Below are 21,704 nucleotides of genomic sequence, written 5' to 3'. Positions count from 1 at the left end.
TTGAAACAATGGAGAATTCCATGCATGAACAAAAATGAAAAGTAATACTCAAAATTAAATCACATGTATAAGAATATTAGAGGGGGGTCATATTCACATGCTTATGAACTTGTTTACTAAACGAGTGAACATACAAAACATGATGATTGATGAATTGATGATCCTCTCATAATATGCAACATTCAACGTTAGTTTTTCAATTAAGCCAATTATTTATTTATTAAAAAAAAAAGCTATATAAGAAAGTGTATTCTGAGTCACAGGTGGAGAAAATCAAGGAAGAGGGAATCAAACAAATTAAAGCAGATTGTCTCTAGAAGGGGTATCTCCACCAAATAATTAATAATCTATATTTATTACAGAACAAATATACTTTAAATTAGGATTTTACTATTAATTATAGTTTAAATTGTAAAAATACTCCAATCTACTTTCTTTTATTACTGTACCTATAAGACAACTACCATCAAAGCTTTTTTCTTTTCTTTTCTGTTAATCTTCAAACTCATATATTATTTAAGAGAAATTTATTTTTTTTAATTTCTTTTTATATCTAACTCTAAAAGTCATTCAATTGCATTATTAGCTATTTTAAAATTAAAAAAACATACACATACATTTAGTTAGTATATATTGCCATAACAATACATATTCTAAAGATTTAAGCTAAAAAAATATACAAATTTTTTCAACTATTAATATCTAATAAAAAAATAATATATATAAAAGTTTGACTTGAGAATGACAGAAGCATATATAACTTTAAAATAATAGTGACAGAAAAATACTAAAAAAAAAAACAAAATTTATTATTTTTAATTAGTAGCTAGTTATTAATATTTAAAAACATGAGTTAAAAATATATATATATTATTAGATTACTAAATCTAAAAAATTAAATAATAAATTCTATCTGTCTTTTCATCGTTGGTGACATTAGTATATCCAACACCCAACATGCCTTATCCTCTTATTATTATTATTATTGATGTATGGGTGCCTAGTAGTAGTGCATTTTATATGGTCTTAATCATGACTATATACTACTCATTACCATCATAGACGCTGTTACTATATAAGGAAGGCCACCTCACACACTTGAGATATATAGAACCTAGCTAGCTATATTAAAACATCATCATTATTCATCAATCTCTCTCTCTTTTACAAGAAAAGAAAAAAAATGGGAGAAAGATTAGTGATGAGCAAGGCAAAGCCTTATTTGCTAACTGTGGGGCTTCAATTTGGATTGGCAGGAACCTACATATTCTCCATGGCCAGTCTCAACCATGGAATGAGTCGTTATGTCTTTGTTGTTTATCGCAATCTCATTGCTGCTATTTCCCTCGCTCCCTTTGCATTCTTTTTTGAAAGGTCCTAATATAACTACTTACCTTCTCTATACTCATAATATTGCCTTTCAATTTCAATTTTTCTCTCTAGAGTAGAATTACCAAAAGGTGAAAACTCAAGTACAGTTAATTTTAATTTTACGTGAAGTTAATAATTGAGAGTCGTTAGATAATTTAACTAATTTGACTAAATTTTTATCTAAAGACTCTCAACTATCAAATTCACGCGAAGTCGACTGCACCTGAGTTTTCACCTTACCAAAAAAATAATAAATAAATAAATATAGAAGTATTTTCTTATTTTCAAAATACAAAAATATAATTTTTTTTATATATTTTTATTATTTGACTTCAAATAATTTTTTACGTATGAGCTAGTCAAATATATTTTTCTTTTCAAATAATTTTACTGTAAATATAATACATAATAGAATATCATATAAGGTTTTATTGTTATTTGAATTTCTATTTTTGAGTTTTTGTTTTATAAAGACAATATTCAAAGCAAAAATATATTTTTATATATATATTTTTATTATTTGACTTAAAATAATTTTTTGCGTATGAGCTGGTCAAACAATTTTTTTTAAATAATCTCACTATAAATATAATACATGATAGAATATTATATGATAATTTTATTTGATTTATATAGCCAACTTTTTTCAGTAAAATAAGGTTTTATTGTTATTTGAATTTCTATTTATGTGTTTTTGTTTTATCAGAGACAATATTGAAAGCAAAAATAATTTCTTGTAACATACTATATATAGTGCATGTTACTTTTATTAATTTGAGTTTATAAATAAAATGTTATGTTTCGATTGTTGCAGGAAGGTTAGGCCAAAGATGACACTCTCTGTCTTTATTCGAATATTGGTTCTCGGGCTTCTGGAGTAATGATCTTAATCTTTTTCTATACCTAATTGATAGTAATAAATAACATGCATATTACTTATTAATAATAATAATAATTAAGAATTGAAATAATCAGATTATGTATGCATGCTGATGTAAAGATTATTTGTATTTGATTAGCATAAAAGAAAACATAAATAGTTAGTGAACTTTTGAAAGAATTTCTACCCGATATAATGTGAGTGAGGTATTGATTCACCAGAGGTTACATTACTAGAATCCCAACTTTTTTTTTTAGTTTAAGATTTAAATCATTTAATTTTGGGGTTTTTTTATTAAGAATTTAATTAATTAAATATGATTTGACTAAAGCCTTGTAAGAAAAAGTAAAAGTCTTAGGATTGTTTTCTTTTTTATTTTTTCATTCTTATAATTCAAATTTAAAGTTTCTAATTAAAAAAAAAAACAAATAGTTACCATCTTAATAAATTCTAAGTCAAGAATTATTCATTAATAGAGTACAAAATAAAATTTAACTTTGGCTTTTTCTTTCTTCAGTTAAATTAAAGATGAATATCTCAAACATTGACTATAAGATTGCGTTTGATTTTGAGAATAAAATAAAATAAAAAACTAAAAACAGGACATAAAAAAATACAAAAATTAATATTTTTGTATTTTATTTGGTGGTGAAATAAATATAAGATAGAACAAATAATAAAAAATTTAATTTATTTTTATATTTTTCTTCACATAAAATCTAGAATAAAAAATAAAATAATAAAAAATATAATTATAAAAATTTGATAATAATAATTAATAAAAAATAAATTATATCTTTTTTCAGTATCTATATATCTTTACACTAATTTAATTTTCTAAAACACAATATTTTTATCTATATCTCACATATTAAATACAATTTTATATTTATACATCTATATCTCAGTATTCTATCTTTCTAAACAATAACAGTCTAATAGATGAAAAACTAATTAAGTTGGTTTATTTTGATGTTACAATTAGGCCAGTGATAGACCAAGGATTCACTTTCTTAGGGATGCAATATACTTCAGCTTCATTTGCATCTGCCATTATGAATGCTGTTCCATCCGTTACCTTTGTCCTAGCAGTCATTTTCAGGTAAATGCTTCTTTACTTTATCGTGGATAATATTTACTAACTATTTATTCCAATCTAATGCTTCAATTTGATGAAATTTTCAGTCTACGCTAATAATATGTTAATAATTATTAGATGATTTTAATGAGAGAGGTAATTTTTTTCAGTCAATATCAGATTTTTTTATTTTAAATTTTATATTCTAAATTAAAATTTTAAATCTTAAATTTTTCAAAAATAAAAATTAAAAAATAATTTTAAAATAAAAAATTAATTAATATTAATTACTTAAAAATTAACTTTATATATATTTTTATTAAATATATAATTATTTATATAATTTTAAGATATGATATCAAAATTTTTTACTAAAATATCTAAAATTCGTAATATATATATATATATATATATATATATATATATATATATATATTTACTTAATAATTTAAATTTTTGGATAAATAATCTCACTAGGATAGATGATTATTAGTTTCATCTATCTATTTTTAATATTACCACTTGTGGATATTCTCTACATACGTACCACTTACATGCATGTGTTAATAATAACTAATAATTTAATATAAAACCAGAAAAACTATCAAAAAATTAAATAATTGACTTTCATATTAATATTATAGAATTACTATTATTTTTAATTTAAATTTTAAAAATATTAATAAAATAGGGATTAACTTCAAACTTACAAAATAAATAATATAGAACAAGAATTTTCATTTGACAAAATCTTTAGAAATTTATAAGTAAAAGACATTGTTTACTTCATAAATTAATGAATTTCGTTAGGGAGGCAATAGAGTATTTGTACAATGTGTAAAATAGGCTATTTATTTAGTCCAATATGAGTTAAAAAATGAACATCTAGATAAAATACTACTAATTTCTCAAACACAATACACACATACCCATACTAACTAGAAAAACCATCCGGTATCAAAAATAATAAAAATTTGATATCCTACTTAGTCGAATATCCCTAAACCCCATTTTACATCGTACAGATACTCCATTAACTCCCTATACTTCCTCTAAATTAATTTTTAAAGTTAAGTTAAACATACTTAATCTCAATTCTAATACAGAATAGAGCGAGTAAACGTGAAAGAGGTGCGAAGCCTAGCAAAGGTGATTGGGACATTGGTAACGTTTTGTGGCGCATTGGTGATGATACTCTACAAAGGACCTATTATGAACCTTTTTGGTTCTTCACACGCAATCCATGATGATAATCATCACCACCATGATTCAACTCACTCCACTCAGAGCCTCTCTCATTGGGTCTCTGGAACTCTCTTTCTTTTTCTTGGTTGTGTCGCTTGGTCATCCTTCTACGTGTTACAGGCAAGTTTCCAATTATTGCTCTAATTTATTTTTTATATAATATTGTAAGAAAGTCTAACAAATAATTATCAATCTACAGTCTGTAACGTTGAAAAGTTACCCGGCCGAGATGTCATTGTCGTCCTTGATATGCTTGGCGGGTGCTTCGCAAGCCTCCGTCGTGGCTGCGGTGGCCGAGCATCACTCCGGCGCTCGCCCTTGGATCGTTGGTTGGGACTTTAGGCTTTATGGTCCTCTTTACTCGGTTCGTCATCACTACTTACCATTATTATTTGAAGATAAAGATTTATATACAGTTGTTTTCGTACGATGATTCGACGTATTTAACTAAATTGTCATCTAACAATTCTCAGATATTAATTTCACATTAATACAACTAACTACACGAAAATTTTTACCTTATTTAAATTGAGATTGAATAGACTTAATTTAATTTGAAAAATTATTTTATGAGATAAAAAATTTGATATATATATATATATATATATATATATAATTTTTTTATTTTGTTAAGTGATAGAAGCTTCTCTTTGTCTTTGATAATATCTCGACCAGAATTTGTATTATTTTCCTTCTAAATTTTTATATAAAGGTAAAAATTCAGGTGAAATTGACTTTGATATTTGAGAATCGTTGGATGAAAATTTAGTCAAATCAGTCAAATTATTTAACAGATATCAAGTATCAACTTTACGTGAAGTCGACTTTACCTAAATTTTTACCTTATATAAATACCATGTGAGGAGCAACTGAGTTAAGTGATGTAAATTAAACATTTTTTCTAAACAGAAATGGACTTATGATTTTTTTTCTCTGGGGTCTGAGTGGTTATGGAACTTGACATTACTTGTTACATGAAGAACATATACAAGAGTGTATATATCCAATTCTTTGTCATTTAGTGAAATTTATTAGATCAATAATAAATATAATTTAATTTTGATACATTGTCAGTGTAAAATAATTTTATATGTATATCTAATTATATTATGTCACATTAGTAAAAATAATTATTTTTAATATTAATCGTATGATGATCATCTAAAAAATAGATGTGATTGCACGACTGTATAAAATATTTTACATTATTAGTATATCAAAATTAACCTCTAATAAATAATAATTGAAGTGTTATTTTTTTTTTTTGGTATTTTAATTGAAGTGTTATTAATCAATAATATTTGAACATTGTTGCAGGGTATAGTTAGCTCAGCGATTGCGTATTACGCGCAAGGGTTGGTGTTACAAAGCAAAGGCCCAGTGTTTTTAACGGCATTTAATCCCCTTTGCATGATCATTGTTTCCGTCTTGGGCTATTTTCTTCTCTCAGAGACTCTTCACTTGGGCAGGTACATTTCTTTCTTATTGGACTCCAAGCCCAGTCCAATTAAGGCCCATATTCTTAAATCACCAAAAAGAATCAATTCTATACACTTTCTTAAATCATAATTAATATATTAATATAAAACAAGATCCTTTTTAAAATATAATTAAAAATTAAGATATTAATTATGATACTCTTAAAATATATATTTAAAATTCACGTTAACAAGATCCTTTTTCATATACAGGGAATTGATATCATCAAAGCAAATTCTTGAATAAATATAAGTTTAATAACTTATACCATAATATGTACTCACAAAATAATTAGCCTCTAAATAAATTGATTTGTTTTAAAAATTAGTAGAATTTACTTTTATGTTTGTTAATTTGTTTATGTACTTTTGAATGGCAGTATCATAGGAGCAATTATTATAGCAGTGGGTCTTTATTCTGTGGTGTGGGGTAAAGGAAAAGACAATTCTGACCCCACTATGACGCCGACCACAACAACAACTAAGCAAACAGAGTTGCAACAAAAACAACTCCCAATTACATCATCCGATATCTAATTACAGATTTCCTAGAAGGCAATCTTAATTAACTGATCCAATTCATGCAAGTGACAAAATAATTGAGCCATTTTTATGGATCCTGTGCTTTTTGTTGCCATGAAAAATCTAGCACTGTTGTTAGGTTGTATTATTTATGCTTGTGGATTCTTAGCATATAATCGTGATCATGATTAGATTGCTAATGGAGGGAATGTTCTTGAACAATTATATAAATCAGCAAGAAAATTACATTTGTACTTTCCATGTAAAGCTATATGCTTTTTTGTTTACATTCATGATCATTTGGATTTCAACAACAAAATAAGCTAATAAGGGTTATGGTGCAGTGTAAGGATCATCAATTCCATGGCCAACCAAATCCGATCCAAATTCATTAAACATACGTTTTTGATAATTATAAAATTAAAAATAATATAAAAATTTAATTAAAAATATAAAAATTTAATTAAAAATTTAGTAAAATTATAAAAATCAATACAATAATTAAACCATTATTTTTTAGGTTACGTTAAGTTCACTCAATCTGAATTCTAATATCATAATCCTAAGACAACTAGTCACGCAGATAAATATAATGATGAGAAATAACTCCATTAATGTTAGTGTCATATACATTGTGTTTGCAATGCATTGGGCCATATATGGTTGAACAAACAAGAACATATGCGTTGCTATATATAGTGTTATGTATCCATCGTCATCATATCTCATATATTGCACTTTTCTACAGCCACTAAAAGGTACGAAACACTAAGAAATAAATGGTATTTAATATATAAGACATGAATACAGATATTGTATTTAAAAATATTGAATTAATATATTTTATATTATTTTTAATAATAAAAATATAAAAATATTAATAAAAAGTATAATTTTTTTAATTTTTTATAATAATACTTTTTATCATCATATTTTTTTTAATTTTATATAAAAAAATAAAAATATATTAAATTTTTATAATTTATTTTTTTATATTTATTTTATTATTAAATAAAATATAAAATATTAATTTATATCTCTTTATTTTTTATATCTTATTTTTAATATCATATTTTATCTTGTCTCTAGAACCAAACGTTACCATATATAATAGAGGCTTTGAGTGCTATATCCTTTTTTTTTTCACCTTCAAATAAGGCTCTAAATATCGAATATCAAATCATTAATTTTTAAACCTCTTTTATTTTTGAGATTCTATATATATATATATATATATATATATATATATATATATATATATATATATATTTATTTTAAAAATTTAAATTGATAAAAAATAAATAATTATATATTTTTAACACTAATAATTTAAAAGTTTTAAAATTAAAAAATGTTATAAGTATATTATTTTTGTGTATGTTATGTCATTTAATATATTTTTTATTTTTAGTATTGAAAGTGATTTGATAAGAAATAAGTAAATATAAACATTTATCTTCTATACTATAAAAAAGTATACAAAAAATAATTTCTCTTCAAGATTTACCTAAATGACCAACCAAAACTAGCTTTGTTTTAGTTTGAACCTGGCTCGTCCTTCTTCATTACCCTTTTCTAATTAAAATCATCCCTCTAAATCTCCCTCCTATATAGTGAGAGTTAAAAGTGGATTCCCGCATATATATAATGACTGCTCATATAATCGAATTTAGAACAACATTATTATTTTCATTAGAAAAATTCTAGGGAGTTGAGTGGGATTCTCCATTATTATTTTCATGTAAGAGTGGTGGGCATTTTATCATGCTTATGGAGATTCGAGTACCCATTATATAGATTCCCCGCATTTAAAGCCACTATACCCAAATTTGATCATCGAATTTAATTAAAAAAATTTAGAAAATAATTTAAAATTTATTATTTTAAATTATTAGTTAGTCATTAATATTTAAAAATTAGAAATATTTGGTAACTAAAGAAAATTAGCTAAAAACAATCATAATTTGTCTTATTTAGCGTTCATTAATTATTACAATAATTAATGAATGCTAAATAAAGTAAGTTCTGTTTTTTTTTCTCTCTAGTATTATTGTTTAAAAATATAAGATAAAATATATTATTAGATTATTAGACTAAAAAATTAGACTAAAAAAATTGAGTTGATAATTAAATATTAATTAGAAATAAATAAATTCTGATGATTTTCTAATATTTTTTATTTAATTATTTAGTATAGTAATAATTATAATAAAATTATTTATCTAAAAAGTTAATAGGAGAAAATATATATAAATTAAATGGTGAACATGAATTGAATTCTATACTTATATAAATCTAATCCTATATAATGAAATTATTTGTCTTAAAAATATAAAGTAATAAAAAATATATATAAATGATTATTTTTCTAACAATAATATGTAAAAACAATCCAGTACTGTTTTACTTTCATGGTAACATTATCATAATCTGTAATAGGAGGATGTAATAATCCTCTTCAAATTGTAAATTCAAGAAGCATGTGTAAATTATGTAATCAATATACTGTTCATGAATTCTGGGGCGTGAACTAATTTAATGTGTGGTGAATTAGAAAGCATTAACTAAATGATGGTGACAAGCATGTATATATAATTCACAGTGATGATGATGATATCTATATGTAATACATTCCAAAAAAATAACTTCCTTTAATTTAATAATTCTACCTTATTATTGTATAAATTTAGAATTAAAAAGAGCATGCATACATGTGGATGAGAAACCAGTTCCTATTGCTTTCTTTTGGACGCTGACTTGTGCCTTGCGCTGTTGATGTTGCACGCTGAATGGGAAGCAACTATCTACAAAAACTTAATTATTTATATTTATTACATTTTTATGTATATAATAATAGGGAAAAAGGTCAAACATGACAAAGAAGAGAAAACATTTGTAGCCATATATATATATATATATATATATATATATATATATATTATATTGTAAAAACTTAGATACAATTAACTTTAGGTAACATTTGGTAGAGGAACAGAAATGAAAAGACTGAGACTGAGAGACAGAGATTAAGAGACAGAGATTGAAATAAATTTCAGTATTCTGTTTGGTGCAAAGTAGGAGACAAAAATTGAAATAAAAATAAAATTCTAATTTAATTTGTATAAAGGATAAAATTGGAATTAACTAATTGAAGTGAAGGTATTGTAGGTATAAAATGTTATTAAAATTTTAATCTTAATCTCTAAAAATTTTAGTCTCCTATGTCCCCACTTTTTGGAAGTACTAAAATACTAAAATTTTGGAGATACAGACAGAAATTTTAGTACCAATCTTTGAACCAACAAATATAATACTGAGTCTCAATCTTCTAGTCTCAGTACTTCAAAACATACGCTACCGGAGGAAATTTATCAAATTATTTAACGATTCTCAACTATCAATTTCGCATAAAATTAACTGCATATAAGTTAACTTCACATAAAATTAACTGCATATAAATTTCTACTTTTCACCATATTTTGCATTTTCTTTATGTTTATATAAAATATAGTATTTTCTGTGTGCATCATTCAAGTATTTCTACGTATAAAAGTTTGATAAATATAAATGTAATTGTATAAGAATATAGTATTAATTAACTAAGTATTGGTAAAAAAATAGCTGTTATTCTTCTTATTTATTTATTTATTTTAAGTGTGTGTATTTTTGGATAGCTATAGGAGGGAGATATATAGGAATAATATATCACATAGAGAGATATCTGATCTATCTTTCTTTCTTTCTTTTCATTCTCTGATTTTAGCCAAACTGATGAAACTATATATGGTTACACAATAGAAGGTACATTTTACACAACTTTCATACAACTTTACTCTTGCCAACACATCATATCAAGATATTATTATCTTGGTATCGAAAATGGTGGAAACTCAAATGCAGTCGACTTCACGTGAAGTTGATACTTAAGAGCCGTTAGATAATTTGACTGATTTCATTAAATTTTCATCTAACGACTCTCAGATATCAACTTCATATGAAGTCGACTTCACCTGAGTTTTCACCGTTGAAAATTAATTGTCTTACACACATATTCTGATAGATTTTAAATTGACAGTTTTTTTTTCAAAATTCATATATATATAGCTATAATGTACAATGTATAAAATTAAAAGACATTTATTTACAAATTTACTTAATATTATTAATAAGAGTAAAACTCTAATAGCACCTTAAAAGTCTGTTACACATTAGTTAAAATTTTTTTTCTCTCTATGATGCAGAACAATAGCCTTATCCTTCACCTCTATAATAAGGCAGAACATGTATAATTGTAGAGAAAAATTGTAATACTGATTAACTTGCATCACAAGAAATTAATACAGATTTCATCATTTTTTTTATTCATTATTCTCTTAGTTTGGGTTTTTTGTCTTTAATCTTTAAGACTTTTATATATGCACGAAACCTTAATTAAAAAGTACTCATCGAAAAAAGAAATTTATATATCTGGCCTTTATATATGACTTAATGTTTAGTGCAATATCAAAACTTTATATAAATAAAGAAGAATTATTTAAATCATGTAATTCAATATCTCTGAGTGCTTGTTATATTTTTTAATGTACTTCTGAGCCATTCAGAGCCAATGTAACATTATATATTACTATACAGATCGGAGATGATGAAAGCATATACCCTAGGCTTAGTCTATATATTAGTATCAGATTTAGACTTAATCCTTGGTAGATTGACTAATTAAGGATGTTTAGCAGTGGCCATTGGCCAAGAGTTGTGTCTGCGCACGTCATCCACATATCATTAAAACTAATCAAAGAGGTATATATATATATATATATGATGAAAATTCAGGTAAAATCGATTTCACGTGAAATCGATTATACGTAAACTTTTATCTATATATATATATATATAAAATAACAATAAATTAATCATATATTTGGTGCAATTATTTTTATCATTATCAGCAATAGAATAGAAATATTTAATAATAAAAAAATATTAATAAAAAATTATTAAAATTTATTATTTTTAATTTTATTTAATATATTTTATAATAAATAAATATTAAATAAAATAAATTTAAACTATTTAAATTTATTATTTTTGTTTATCTAACATTATGGATAGAATAAATATTAAAGCCTAGCTACATTTTGGCCATGAAGTGCAATATATGTACAAACAATAAACATACATGTCTTGAATATTCTTGATGAATCTAACCGTTAATTAGCAGTTAATCATAATGAAAAATAACACTCATATTGGCGACATTAATTTATGAGACATAGTGATATACACTTGGATATTTGTAGTCCTTCTGAGCTGCACGGAATTAATTCAGTGGAGCTTCAATTTCAGGAGGAGGGGGTATATAATAATAAATTTATTTTATATATTAAATTATTAGCGCAAAATCAACGCACTTCAACCACTTTGCGCAGAAACAGCATAGTGGGTTTATATATATATATATATATTGCCAAATTTTAGCAATCTAAACAATCAGTTATTTCATACTTTAGACATCCTAAATTTAAGTTCCATTCTTGTTTTTAACAGGGGTTATTTATTAGATAATTTAATTTATTTGTAAATATATTATGTAGTAGTTTTAGATTTTGTAAGACAGCGTTGATATTGTTGCACTTATTTAAACTTTTTTTTAAGGGAAAAAAAGCAATAAATAAATTAAATTTCTAATTGTAGATTATTGGGACATACATATTCCTAGCTAGTGTTTTACACGTATACATTAATTACCATAATATAAAAAAAATATACCTCTCCTCGTGAATCACTATATTTTGTCTTAGTAGTGTGACTGGCCGTCGCGCCACTAATTAATATTCTATCAATAGCCAATTAGGCATATAAGACCATTTTTTATTTTTCTTTTTTCGTAATCTTATTTTCCAACAATAGAGTAACGGTGGTTCTTTCTCTTCGAGTAGATGTACCTCTGAGTGGATCTGTCTTGACTCGAGGTTTTTGAATGTTCTTTCTTCGTGAGAAATGTGCATCCTCTCGCATGGTGGAAGTATTGAAAGTGTAAGATCGTCACGTTGAAATTTAGGTTTTGATTTCGATACTGTATGTCTATTTTCATACAAATTATTTATCATTGTCAAGGGTCAGGTTTCAAGTCCGTTAACGGTGTCAATATTCCGTGAATTACTTGAAATGTTGATTTTGGGCTTAAACGTGAAGTTCAGACTCCTTTTGAAGCAGCGTTCGACTTATTCTTTCGCTGAATTTCTCGTGAGGTAAGGGTGGTACCTGCAAGATACTTCAATGCTTAAGTCAACAAGGGTTTTTGGTAAGTTTTAGTATATTAGAACGTGAATATACTTGAGAGGTGTCAGTGTATTTATAGTAGAGTAGATAACCACCTTTTGGGATAGTTTCACATTTATTGATGGATAACTGTTTCCTTTATCTTAGGAGTTTGTTAGAATCTATCTTTCGAAGAAGATAGAAGTAGTTGGAGAGATTCGTAGAAGCAGTTACTTGTTTGGACAAGTAGAGCTGAGCTTCCTTTGTTGTGACCAACCTCTTTAAAAATGTCGGGTATGTGGTAGGAGCCACCTTTCGAGGTGGGCCTTTTATACTTGTTGGGCCTGACCTTTATGAGTTTGGACCAGAGTATGAACATAATCAACCAAATATAAGAATAAAAAAGTTTACTTAATTAACATTATTAATAAGTAACTCAGTTAATCAAATTATAACCCAATAACTGAATAACTTAAAAAAAGTAAAAAAAAAAAAAAACCACACCTGATGCTTTATACTTTGCAGAATGTATAAATCCCAAGTAAATAGTAAATAATTAACCAGTAAATTAATTATTATTTAAAAAATTAAAAAATTAAATTTTATATTTTAATGAAGTAAAAATAATTAAAATATGGATTTTAACACTAATTTAAAAATATTTGGCTAAAAAACGAGCCAACGAATCGAACTGGTTAGATCAGACCAAAACCGAACCCATTGCTCAAGCCCCAATGTATAAATAACCAAATTCAGCCTTCTCTTCCTCATTCTTTCATCTGAAGCACGCTAAACTTTGATATGGGGGAGGAGAATAAAAAACAAATCCTAACCCCTTATTCCACCTCCAACTTCAAATCCTTGTAACTTTCAATCCGGAGCTCCAATTGACGAGCCGTCAGCGGTCACGTATTCGTCTCGGAGTTCTCTACAAAATCTAATAAACAATTTGGGATACTCTAACGATATATAATTACCAAATTTTGTCTATTTGACTCTTGGGTAATGGTAAGGAAACCTTAACCCTTGTGAATTGGTGATTTAGTGATCTCAATATTGATTATTGTTATATTGTATGAATTAGATTGTTTATCTTGTTGAATTGGAGTTAAATTAGTGGATATTGAAATCTTGAAATTGAATTCTAAGAGCTGAAAATTCAATTGGTGAGGAGTTAGAGCTTTGGAGCTTGAGGAACGATGGATAATTGAAGTGTTCCAAGCTTAGAGAGGAATCGGCCAAGGTATAATTTTGGTTTCTGGTAGTTAATATTTAATGTCATGTGAAAACTTAGGCTAGAAGGCCTTAAGATAGGAATGAGCTGAATGAATTATTGATGGATTGTGTATATGGTTTGTGATGTGTGATTCAATTTTGTAAACAGTTTGCTATTGGAGTTGGTTGATTTTTAGAAAAGATTTAATATTGGAATTGGTTTGATTTTGAAATAATTTGATATTGAAAATGATTTGAATGACCGAGAGGTATTTGGTTGGTGGTTGGGACCCTTGAGGGGTGGCAAAAGTCTAAGTCTTAGAGGAGATATTGTCAAAATTTTTATGAAAGTAGGAGGCTTCATTTGAAGTGGTTATTTAGAAAGATTTGGATTTTTGAGGATTTTATAATTTGATTTTGAGTTATTAAGAAAAGGATTACGTTTTGAGTTTACTTTATTTAGAAAAAAAATAAATTGTGTTTTGAGTTTGAATTGTTGATGAACGAAATGGGAGGTGTGATAATAAGGAATGAAGGATAATGAGAATTGATTTTAAAGTCTAATGGTTAAATGAATATGAATGAATTATAATAATAATAAGATGATGATGAATGAGTTTGATTGAGATGATGATGACTGATTGTGCGTGCGTGCATGCGTGCGTGCGTGCGTGTGTGTGTGGGAATGAATTGAGACGTCGGGTAAGATGCAGTGGTGTTGTCCATTCGCTCTGGATTAGTGATGAAGTTGTATGAGATATGATTGGGGATGAGGTTGGCTATGAGGAAGAGGAAGGTTGAGGACCGAGTTTAATTATGAATTTGAATGAATATGAATAAATTGCAATGATAATGATAATGAATTTTTGAATGTGACTCTGAGTAAGATGCAGTGGTATTATCCACTTCCTTCGGGAGAGTTCGAGGCTTCGGGTAAGATGTAAGGGTTGAGTTCTGTCGCCGCTTGCTCCGGGTCGAGAATTGTAACACCGCCTGGGTAAGAGAAAGTAGTGAGGTTGTCCCCTACTCCAGGTACGAGGGTAAGATGCAAGGGTTTTGGCATAGTCCCACTTGCTCCGTGTTTGATGTTCTGTCTAGGGTTAGCTACCGGACATGTCGAGTTTGGCTTATAACCGACAGATGAGACTTATCGGCCATAGGGCAGGCATACATCATATGCATATGTGTATTTTGTTTGATCGTGCATTAATTGGGATTGCTTATGTGATTATTATGCTTACCTGCTATAATTACTACTTGCTGTATCTATATCCTACTTGTGTTTGCTTTGTCTATTGCTTGTTTATGCACCAGAGTTTTGGAGGAATGGAGGAAACAGAAAGTGAATGATTGGTTCACAATTAGATTGGAGGAGACAGAGATTGAATTGTAGGGTTAGAGTTTAATGAGATAGAAAATGAATTGTAGAATTAGAGTTAGATTGAGACTTAGATACTTTAGAGAGTTTTACCAAATTTATGGTTTAGTTTATTCCTTTAAGTTTATATTTGAGTGACGGAGTTCTAGGATTGCCTCTGGCTTTTTCGAGACCTTTTATATTAACTATGTGGGCACCTTTATCATGTTGAGAACCTCCGGTTCTCACTCCATACATATTGTTGCTTTTTAGATGCAGGTCAAGAGGTACCTCATCACTTAGCATTTTGGAGACTCTGTGGAACCGAAGAACTCTGGGGACTTAGGGTTGTATTTTATTTATGTTTATATATGTATAGAGATTCTCCATCTTGTATTTTATGCTTGTCCTTCTTAGAGGTTGACTTGGATCGGAGAAAGAGGTTGACTTGTATTTTATGCTTGTCCTTCGTAGGTCGAGTTTGGAGCTTGATATTTGTATTTTGGAATTCTAATCTATGTTTATGGTTTTTTAGCCTTCCTTTCGATCTTGCTTATTTGTCTACGTTTATCTTTCGTGAGCGACGCGATTTCTGTTTTGATTTTTCTTAACTTATTTTTCAAGGCTCCTAGTTATAACTTCTTTCAACTATATCTATGTACATATTTTATTTTTAAAGGTCGTAGTGCCTCACCAGCTTTGATTTATGTCCTAGGCGTAAAGTTATGTGTGGTAGGATGTTACAGAATACGGCCAAAAAAGATAGAGACCAAGCATAGCGAAACAGAGACTGACAGGAGGGAGGCAACAGCGGCGGAAAGCCATGTCAGATGAGGATGCAATGACGACGATGAGAGATGCATAGGAGGCAACGATCCAGTGAAGGAGATGCACAGGGACTGGCGAGACGAGGCAAAGTAGCCGACAATGTGGCAACAACTGTGCGGTGGCAGTGGATTTTTCGTGAGTGTGAGAGAGTCAGAGGCTCTACCTTTCTGAGTGAGATTGAGAGAGAGAGTCAGAAGGAGATGGGTTGGGCATTGGAGATTCGAGCAAGGTTTAGCCGTTTAGGTTTTTTATTTGAAAAAAAAAGTAAAACGATGTTGTTTTAAGGGAAAAATTTTTTTTGAATTGATCTAGGTTTCTTAAATTTGCCGATTTGCTAGATTTTGACAAAATCGACCAAGCCGAAACATGTTTTATCGGTTTTTTTCCTTTTATAATCAAATACTTCAACTGAACTAATCTTGTGACTAATTTGTTGATTTTTCAATCTTACCAGACAAATCAATCCGGCTCTAACAACTGTGAATCACAGCTAAATTTTTTAATTATATGCAGGGGTAGCAATGAGTAGGGTAAGGTAGGGTTGGATCCAACCCTAACCCTATATGCGGGTTGAAAATATCCCAACCCTAATCCTACCCACCCTTAACCCGCGGGTACCCGACCCTACCCGCGAGCTATAAAAAAGATACAACTTTATTATATAACTTGATGATTAGGGGTAGCAAAACGGGTCGAACCCGTCAGGTCGATCCGCTAAACCCGCTAAAAAAGACGGGTCGGGTTAGGATTTAGAGCCCGCTAAATTAAAAAACCCGCCAAACCCACACCGCCAAATTGGTGGGTTTTGGCGGGGCAGGACGGGCCGGTCCGCCGGGCCGAAAATTTTATTTTTCTTTTTTTTATTAAATAAAAGAGTGATCACTATTATAAAATTAATAATTATAGAATTTTTAAACACTTTTTTCATCTATTGTTTTCATTCTTCTTTTAGTTATTAACTTTATTTATTTTATTTTACAATTTCGTATATATGCTCAAATTATGTGACTTATTTTTTAAAATAAAGATGATTCTATTGACAAATATTATTTTGAACAATTTTATTGAAGTTAAAAATTAAAATAATAATAATAAAAAAATTATATTATAATTTAATTATCTTTTATTTGTATTTGATTTTTTAATTATTATTTTTGATTAATTTTAATGAATTTTATTTTAAAAAAAAAAAAGAATCAAGCGGGCTAGTCTGCCGACCTGCCAATCCGCCATAAAACGGGGCGTGCTAACATTTTAAACCCATTTTAGTTGGTAGGGCGGGTCGGTCCGCCTGTTTATAGAGCGAGCCTAGGCGGGGCGGGTCGGGTTGGGTTGGGACGGGTCGGCCCGCTTTGTCACCCCTATTGATGATAATTTAAAATAGAACTGATTTTTATGTAAAAAAAATTTATTAAATTATCAATTAATAATTTTTTTAGTGACTAAGGATCTTTTGCATTTAGTGAGAGGTCTTTGATTCAACATTCACTTAAAACATATTTTTATATAAATATATAACATATACATATATAGAGTGCGAGTTGATCGGATAGGGTTGAGGCTCAACCCACACCCAACCCGACTTGCACGAGAATCTACCTGCACCCCTACCCTACTCGCTGCGGATCGAGTTGGCAACCCTATTCGATCGGAGGAAATCGGATTGGATACTCGCAGGTAAGATATATGTTACCACTCCTAATTAAGTAATTATATGGTTCAAAAAATAATGCCAAGTGCGTAGTTTATATATACCCGAAGCTAAGGAAAAAAACAAACAGTAAAATAACAAGTGGAGCAAAAATATCCTTTGTTATTTTTCCATTGCAAATGCGAGCATATTTTTGGTTTTAAAAAAATAAAAATTAGTTGATGTTAATTCAAATGTAAAGATTTTTTTTTAAAGACAAATCTATTTATTATATAAAAAGAAAATTTTTTGTTTGCTTTTAATATTTTTAAAACAACTTTTTATTAAAATATTCATGAAACATTTTTTGTTCTAACACTTAAATCCAAAGAGTATTTGTAAAGAGATCAAAATATTTATCATTTTAATTAATTAATATACACTAAATAAAGAAAATGGTGTGTTACTCATATGTCCACTAGTAATTCGAATAATATTAGATGATTAATAAAAATATTTTTATATTAAATTTTAAATTTTAATAATATAAAAATAAAGTGTTGATCCAAAATGATGGTTCTAACATTTTTTTTATATGCCCAAAGATCATTTCAAAATATAAGCTTAAAATTTAATTTGCTAACATATTAATTGATTAAACGTACATGACGACACCATTTATTTAATTTCCTATAAACAACTACTATCTTGTTTATTTAAAGTCAAGAAAGTCGATTGGATTAGGTGATCGACCCACCCACTTTACAAGTAGTTCATACTCTTATTATCACATTGATGAATGTGGTTAGTGATGGTAAATTACTCTTCATGCTATTAATTAGAAGAAGCCAATGTAAGATATAAAACCAAATTATGAAGCTCACTGCTCAACTGATTAAATTTTGAGTGATTATTAGATATTCTAATCCATCTTTTTAATTCTAAAATGAATAAAAATTTGGATAAAGTATATTTTTATTTTTAATATTTATAATTAGAAAAAATATTTTTAACATTTAATTTTATTTAATTTTATCTCGAACATTTTTAATTTATGTCATGATTATCTCTGAATATTTTTAATTTTATCTCTATCATTTTATATGAAGTTAAAGTTGAAGGAGAATTTTGACATAAATAAAAAATATTAAGAACAAAATTGATTACAATTAGACATTAAGAATATTTTTAAAGAAAATCATAAATATAAAGACAAAAATATATTTTATCGTAAAAATTTTAAACATATATTTTGCTTTTGAAAACATCAAAAACATAAAAGAGAAACAATTAAAACTGTTTTTGTTCAAAAGATAAAAAAATAATTAAGGAGAAGAATTAAAATTTTAGTTATTTTTTAAGACTTTTGAGTAAGAATGTAAGATAATTTTGTCATTTGTGAAAGAGAGAATACAGAAACTAAGTTGCAACTTTTTAGGAAATTGATACAACAAAATTATTATTTCTGTTAGAATAAAATGATAAATAAATCTTGAGGATTTACACTTTAGACAAACAAGTCCTTTAGTATTTATTCAAATTGGTCTCCAAAAAATTTTGAAATAGACATTTTAGTCTCTCACAAAATTTAATTACATAATTAGTCCCCAATTTTTTCTGGCTTCAGACGAATTGGTCTTTTATCACCTCTCTGTTAAGAACTAATGGAACAATCTGACATGTCACGTGAAGCTGGTGACTCAACCGTTAAGCGCCACGTGTTAAATTATGACAAATTAGTCCCCATTTGAATGATGTTAAACACCGCGTTTTGGGATTAGGGCATGATGGTGTGTTTTCGTTTCGTTAGCTGAGTCTTTCTAAAGGTTCTTTTTTGTCTTTCCTCCTCCAAAACGAAATTACAAGTAGCACCCTCTCTTCCCGTAGGTTTTACAAAGAAAGCCACCACTATGTCAACCGCTAGTCCTCCGACAACCTCCGCTGACATTGTTGACTCAAGGCTTTGTACGAGACGGAGTTATTGTAGAAGAAGGTTTTGCCGGTCTATCGGTCTCCATTGGCCGAGGTTAGTATATCTCTTCTCTATTATGATGTGGATGGTATAGTTGATTATCGTTGCAATTGTTCGAATGTGTTTACCTTTTGTAGTTGTTTCTGGTAGTAGAAATTAGTTGTTGAAGAAAGTGTTTTTAGGTTCTTCGTTATTATGAAAATCGGTTACTGATAACTGATGTAATGCATGCATATATGAGCTTAACTTTAAAGTGATTCAATATTTTATGGTAAATACATTTTATGCATGGATTAATCTGGTTATCACAATTAAAAAATCAAAGTTTGAGCAGTTGGTGTTTAGTATGTAATTGTTCTGTATAAATTCGTTTGTGTTCTGACTTTGACATTTTATTCCATCTTTATGAATTACAAATGACTGATTGAGTTATCCATGTCTTTCAACATGGGAAAACTTTGTTAAAGATAAAAAGGATGAACCTCTTTATAATAATGAGAATGTAAAGAGATTTTCTCCGTTGGATCTTGACCTAGTGAATTATTTTGATTTGAAGAAAATATTTGAAGAGCTTGACTACCCTGCATACAAGAAGATGTATTGGTATGATCCAACAGCTCCTAATTATGAAGAAGGCCTACATCTTATATATGGAGACAAAGAAATTAGAAAAATGTATGACAAGAAGAGGGAGGATAGAGAGATAGATGAATTTTGTATGTTCTTTGGTCACCCAATTAGAGAAGATGTTGATTTTGAGAAAGAAGATAACATGAATTTGAGTCATGGAGATGTTAAAGATAAAATGAATCAGGAAGACATTGATGACGACAGCGAGGCTGAGGTCTTTTCTCATGAACCAATTTCTGATAATGATAGCTATGAAAGTACTGAAGACAAGGAGTATAAACCCTCATTTACAGGATTTGAGGATGACACCGATAATAGCTATGAAGATGAAGGACTCATGAAGAAAACAAAGAGCAAAGGTGATAAAAGAGATAAGAAAGGTAAGAAGAAAGCTGTTGAAAAGAAGGATCGTGTAAGGAAGAAATCTGAACCTAAACACACTGTTGGGCCCAATGACAAATCTGGGTCCAATACTACTGCTGGGCTTACTCCTACTACTGGTGGGTCAAAATTTGGTGTTGGACAGGATATAACAGAGGAAGAGGGTGACATCTTTAGTGATGAGTTTGATGATTTAAGATTTGAGTCAAAGGGGTTCGATACACCTCAATCATTAGACAATGAGGGAGATGGTTTTGAGTGGCCCTAATTCAATGAGAAAGCACACTTTGGCGATGTTCAACTCCAATTGAACATGGAATTTGCTACACTTGAGCAATTAAAACATGTCTTAAAGGACTATACTATTGCTGAAAGAAGGAGAATTTTTTATGTCAAAAATGATAAGAGAAAAGTTAGATGTAAGTGCGCAAGTGAAAAAGAGAAGACTATGATTGCAAAGGCAAAGTTTAAGGCTAAGTGTAAAGCTAAAAAGAAAGAGACTGATGCTGCAGAAGGCAAATGGAGGATCAAGAACAAAAGATACTGGAATTGTGAAGGAAAATGCTCTATCTATAAAAGTTGCACCAATAACCAATGAGACTGAAGGGAATGAAACTATTGTTGTCCCTAGCAGTGATCATAATGAATGTCCCTAGCTGATCTATTTTTTCTGGAATAGTGCTAGAGGGTGCTACTAGATTAAGACCTACGAGCCTAATCATACATGTGATATGGAATTCGGGTCTAACATGGTTGATTAGAATTGGGTGGCTGATAAATTCGAGAAGAGGTTATTGACCCAACCTTACTTGACTTACGGATAAGCTTTTGATCATATTAAGATAGACTTTAATATGGT

General features: G+C 28.4%; 1 protein-coding gene across 1 annotated transcript; it reads left to right on the top strand.

The window, feature by feature from the left end:
* The first annotated feature begins 1,101 nt into the window (after positions 1-1,101).
* Positions 1,102-6,833, top strand: LOC130943641 (WAT1-related protein At4g08290-like). The gene is made up of 7 exons (XM_057871612.1): positions 1,102-1,374; positions 2,186-2,248; positions 3,237-3,353; positions 4,436-4,694; positions 4,774-4,938; positions 5,892-6,043; positions 6,433-6,833. Exons 1-7 carry the CDS (start codon positions 1,184-1,186, stop codon positions 6,587-6,589), a joined length of 1,104 nt encoding a protein of 367 aa, XP_057727595.1. The 5' UTR covers positions 1,102-1,183; the 3' UTR covers positions 6,590-6,833.
* Positions 6,834-21,704: the final 14,871 nt, after the last annotated feature.

The sequence above is a fragment of the Arachis stenosperma genome, chromosome 8, assembly GCF_014773155.1.
Source record: "Arachis stenosperma cultivar V10309 chromosome 8, arast.V10309.gnm1.PFL2, whole genome shotgun sequence".
Classification (NCBI taxonomy): Eukaryota; Viridiplantae; Streptophyta; class Magnoliopsida; order Fabales; family Fabaceae; genus Arachis; species Arachis stenosperma.
This window is presented reverse-complemented; position numbering and strand designations above follow the sequence as displayed.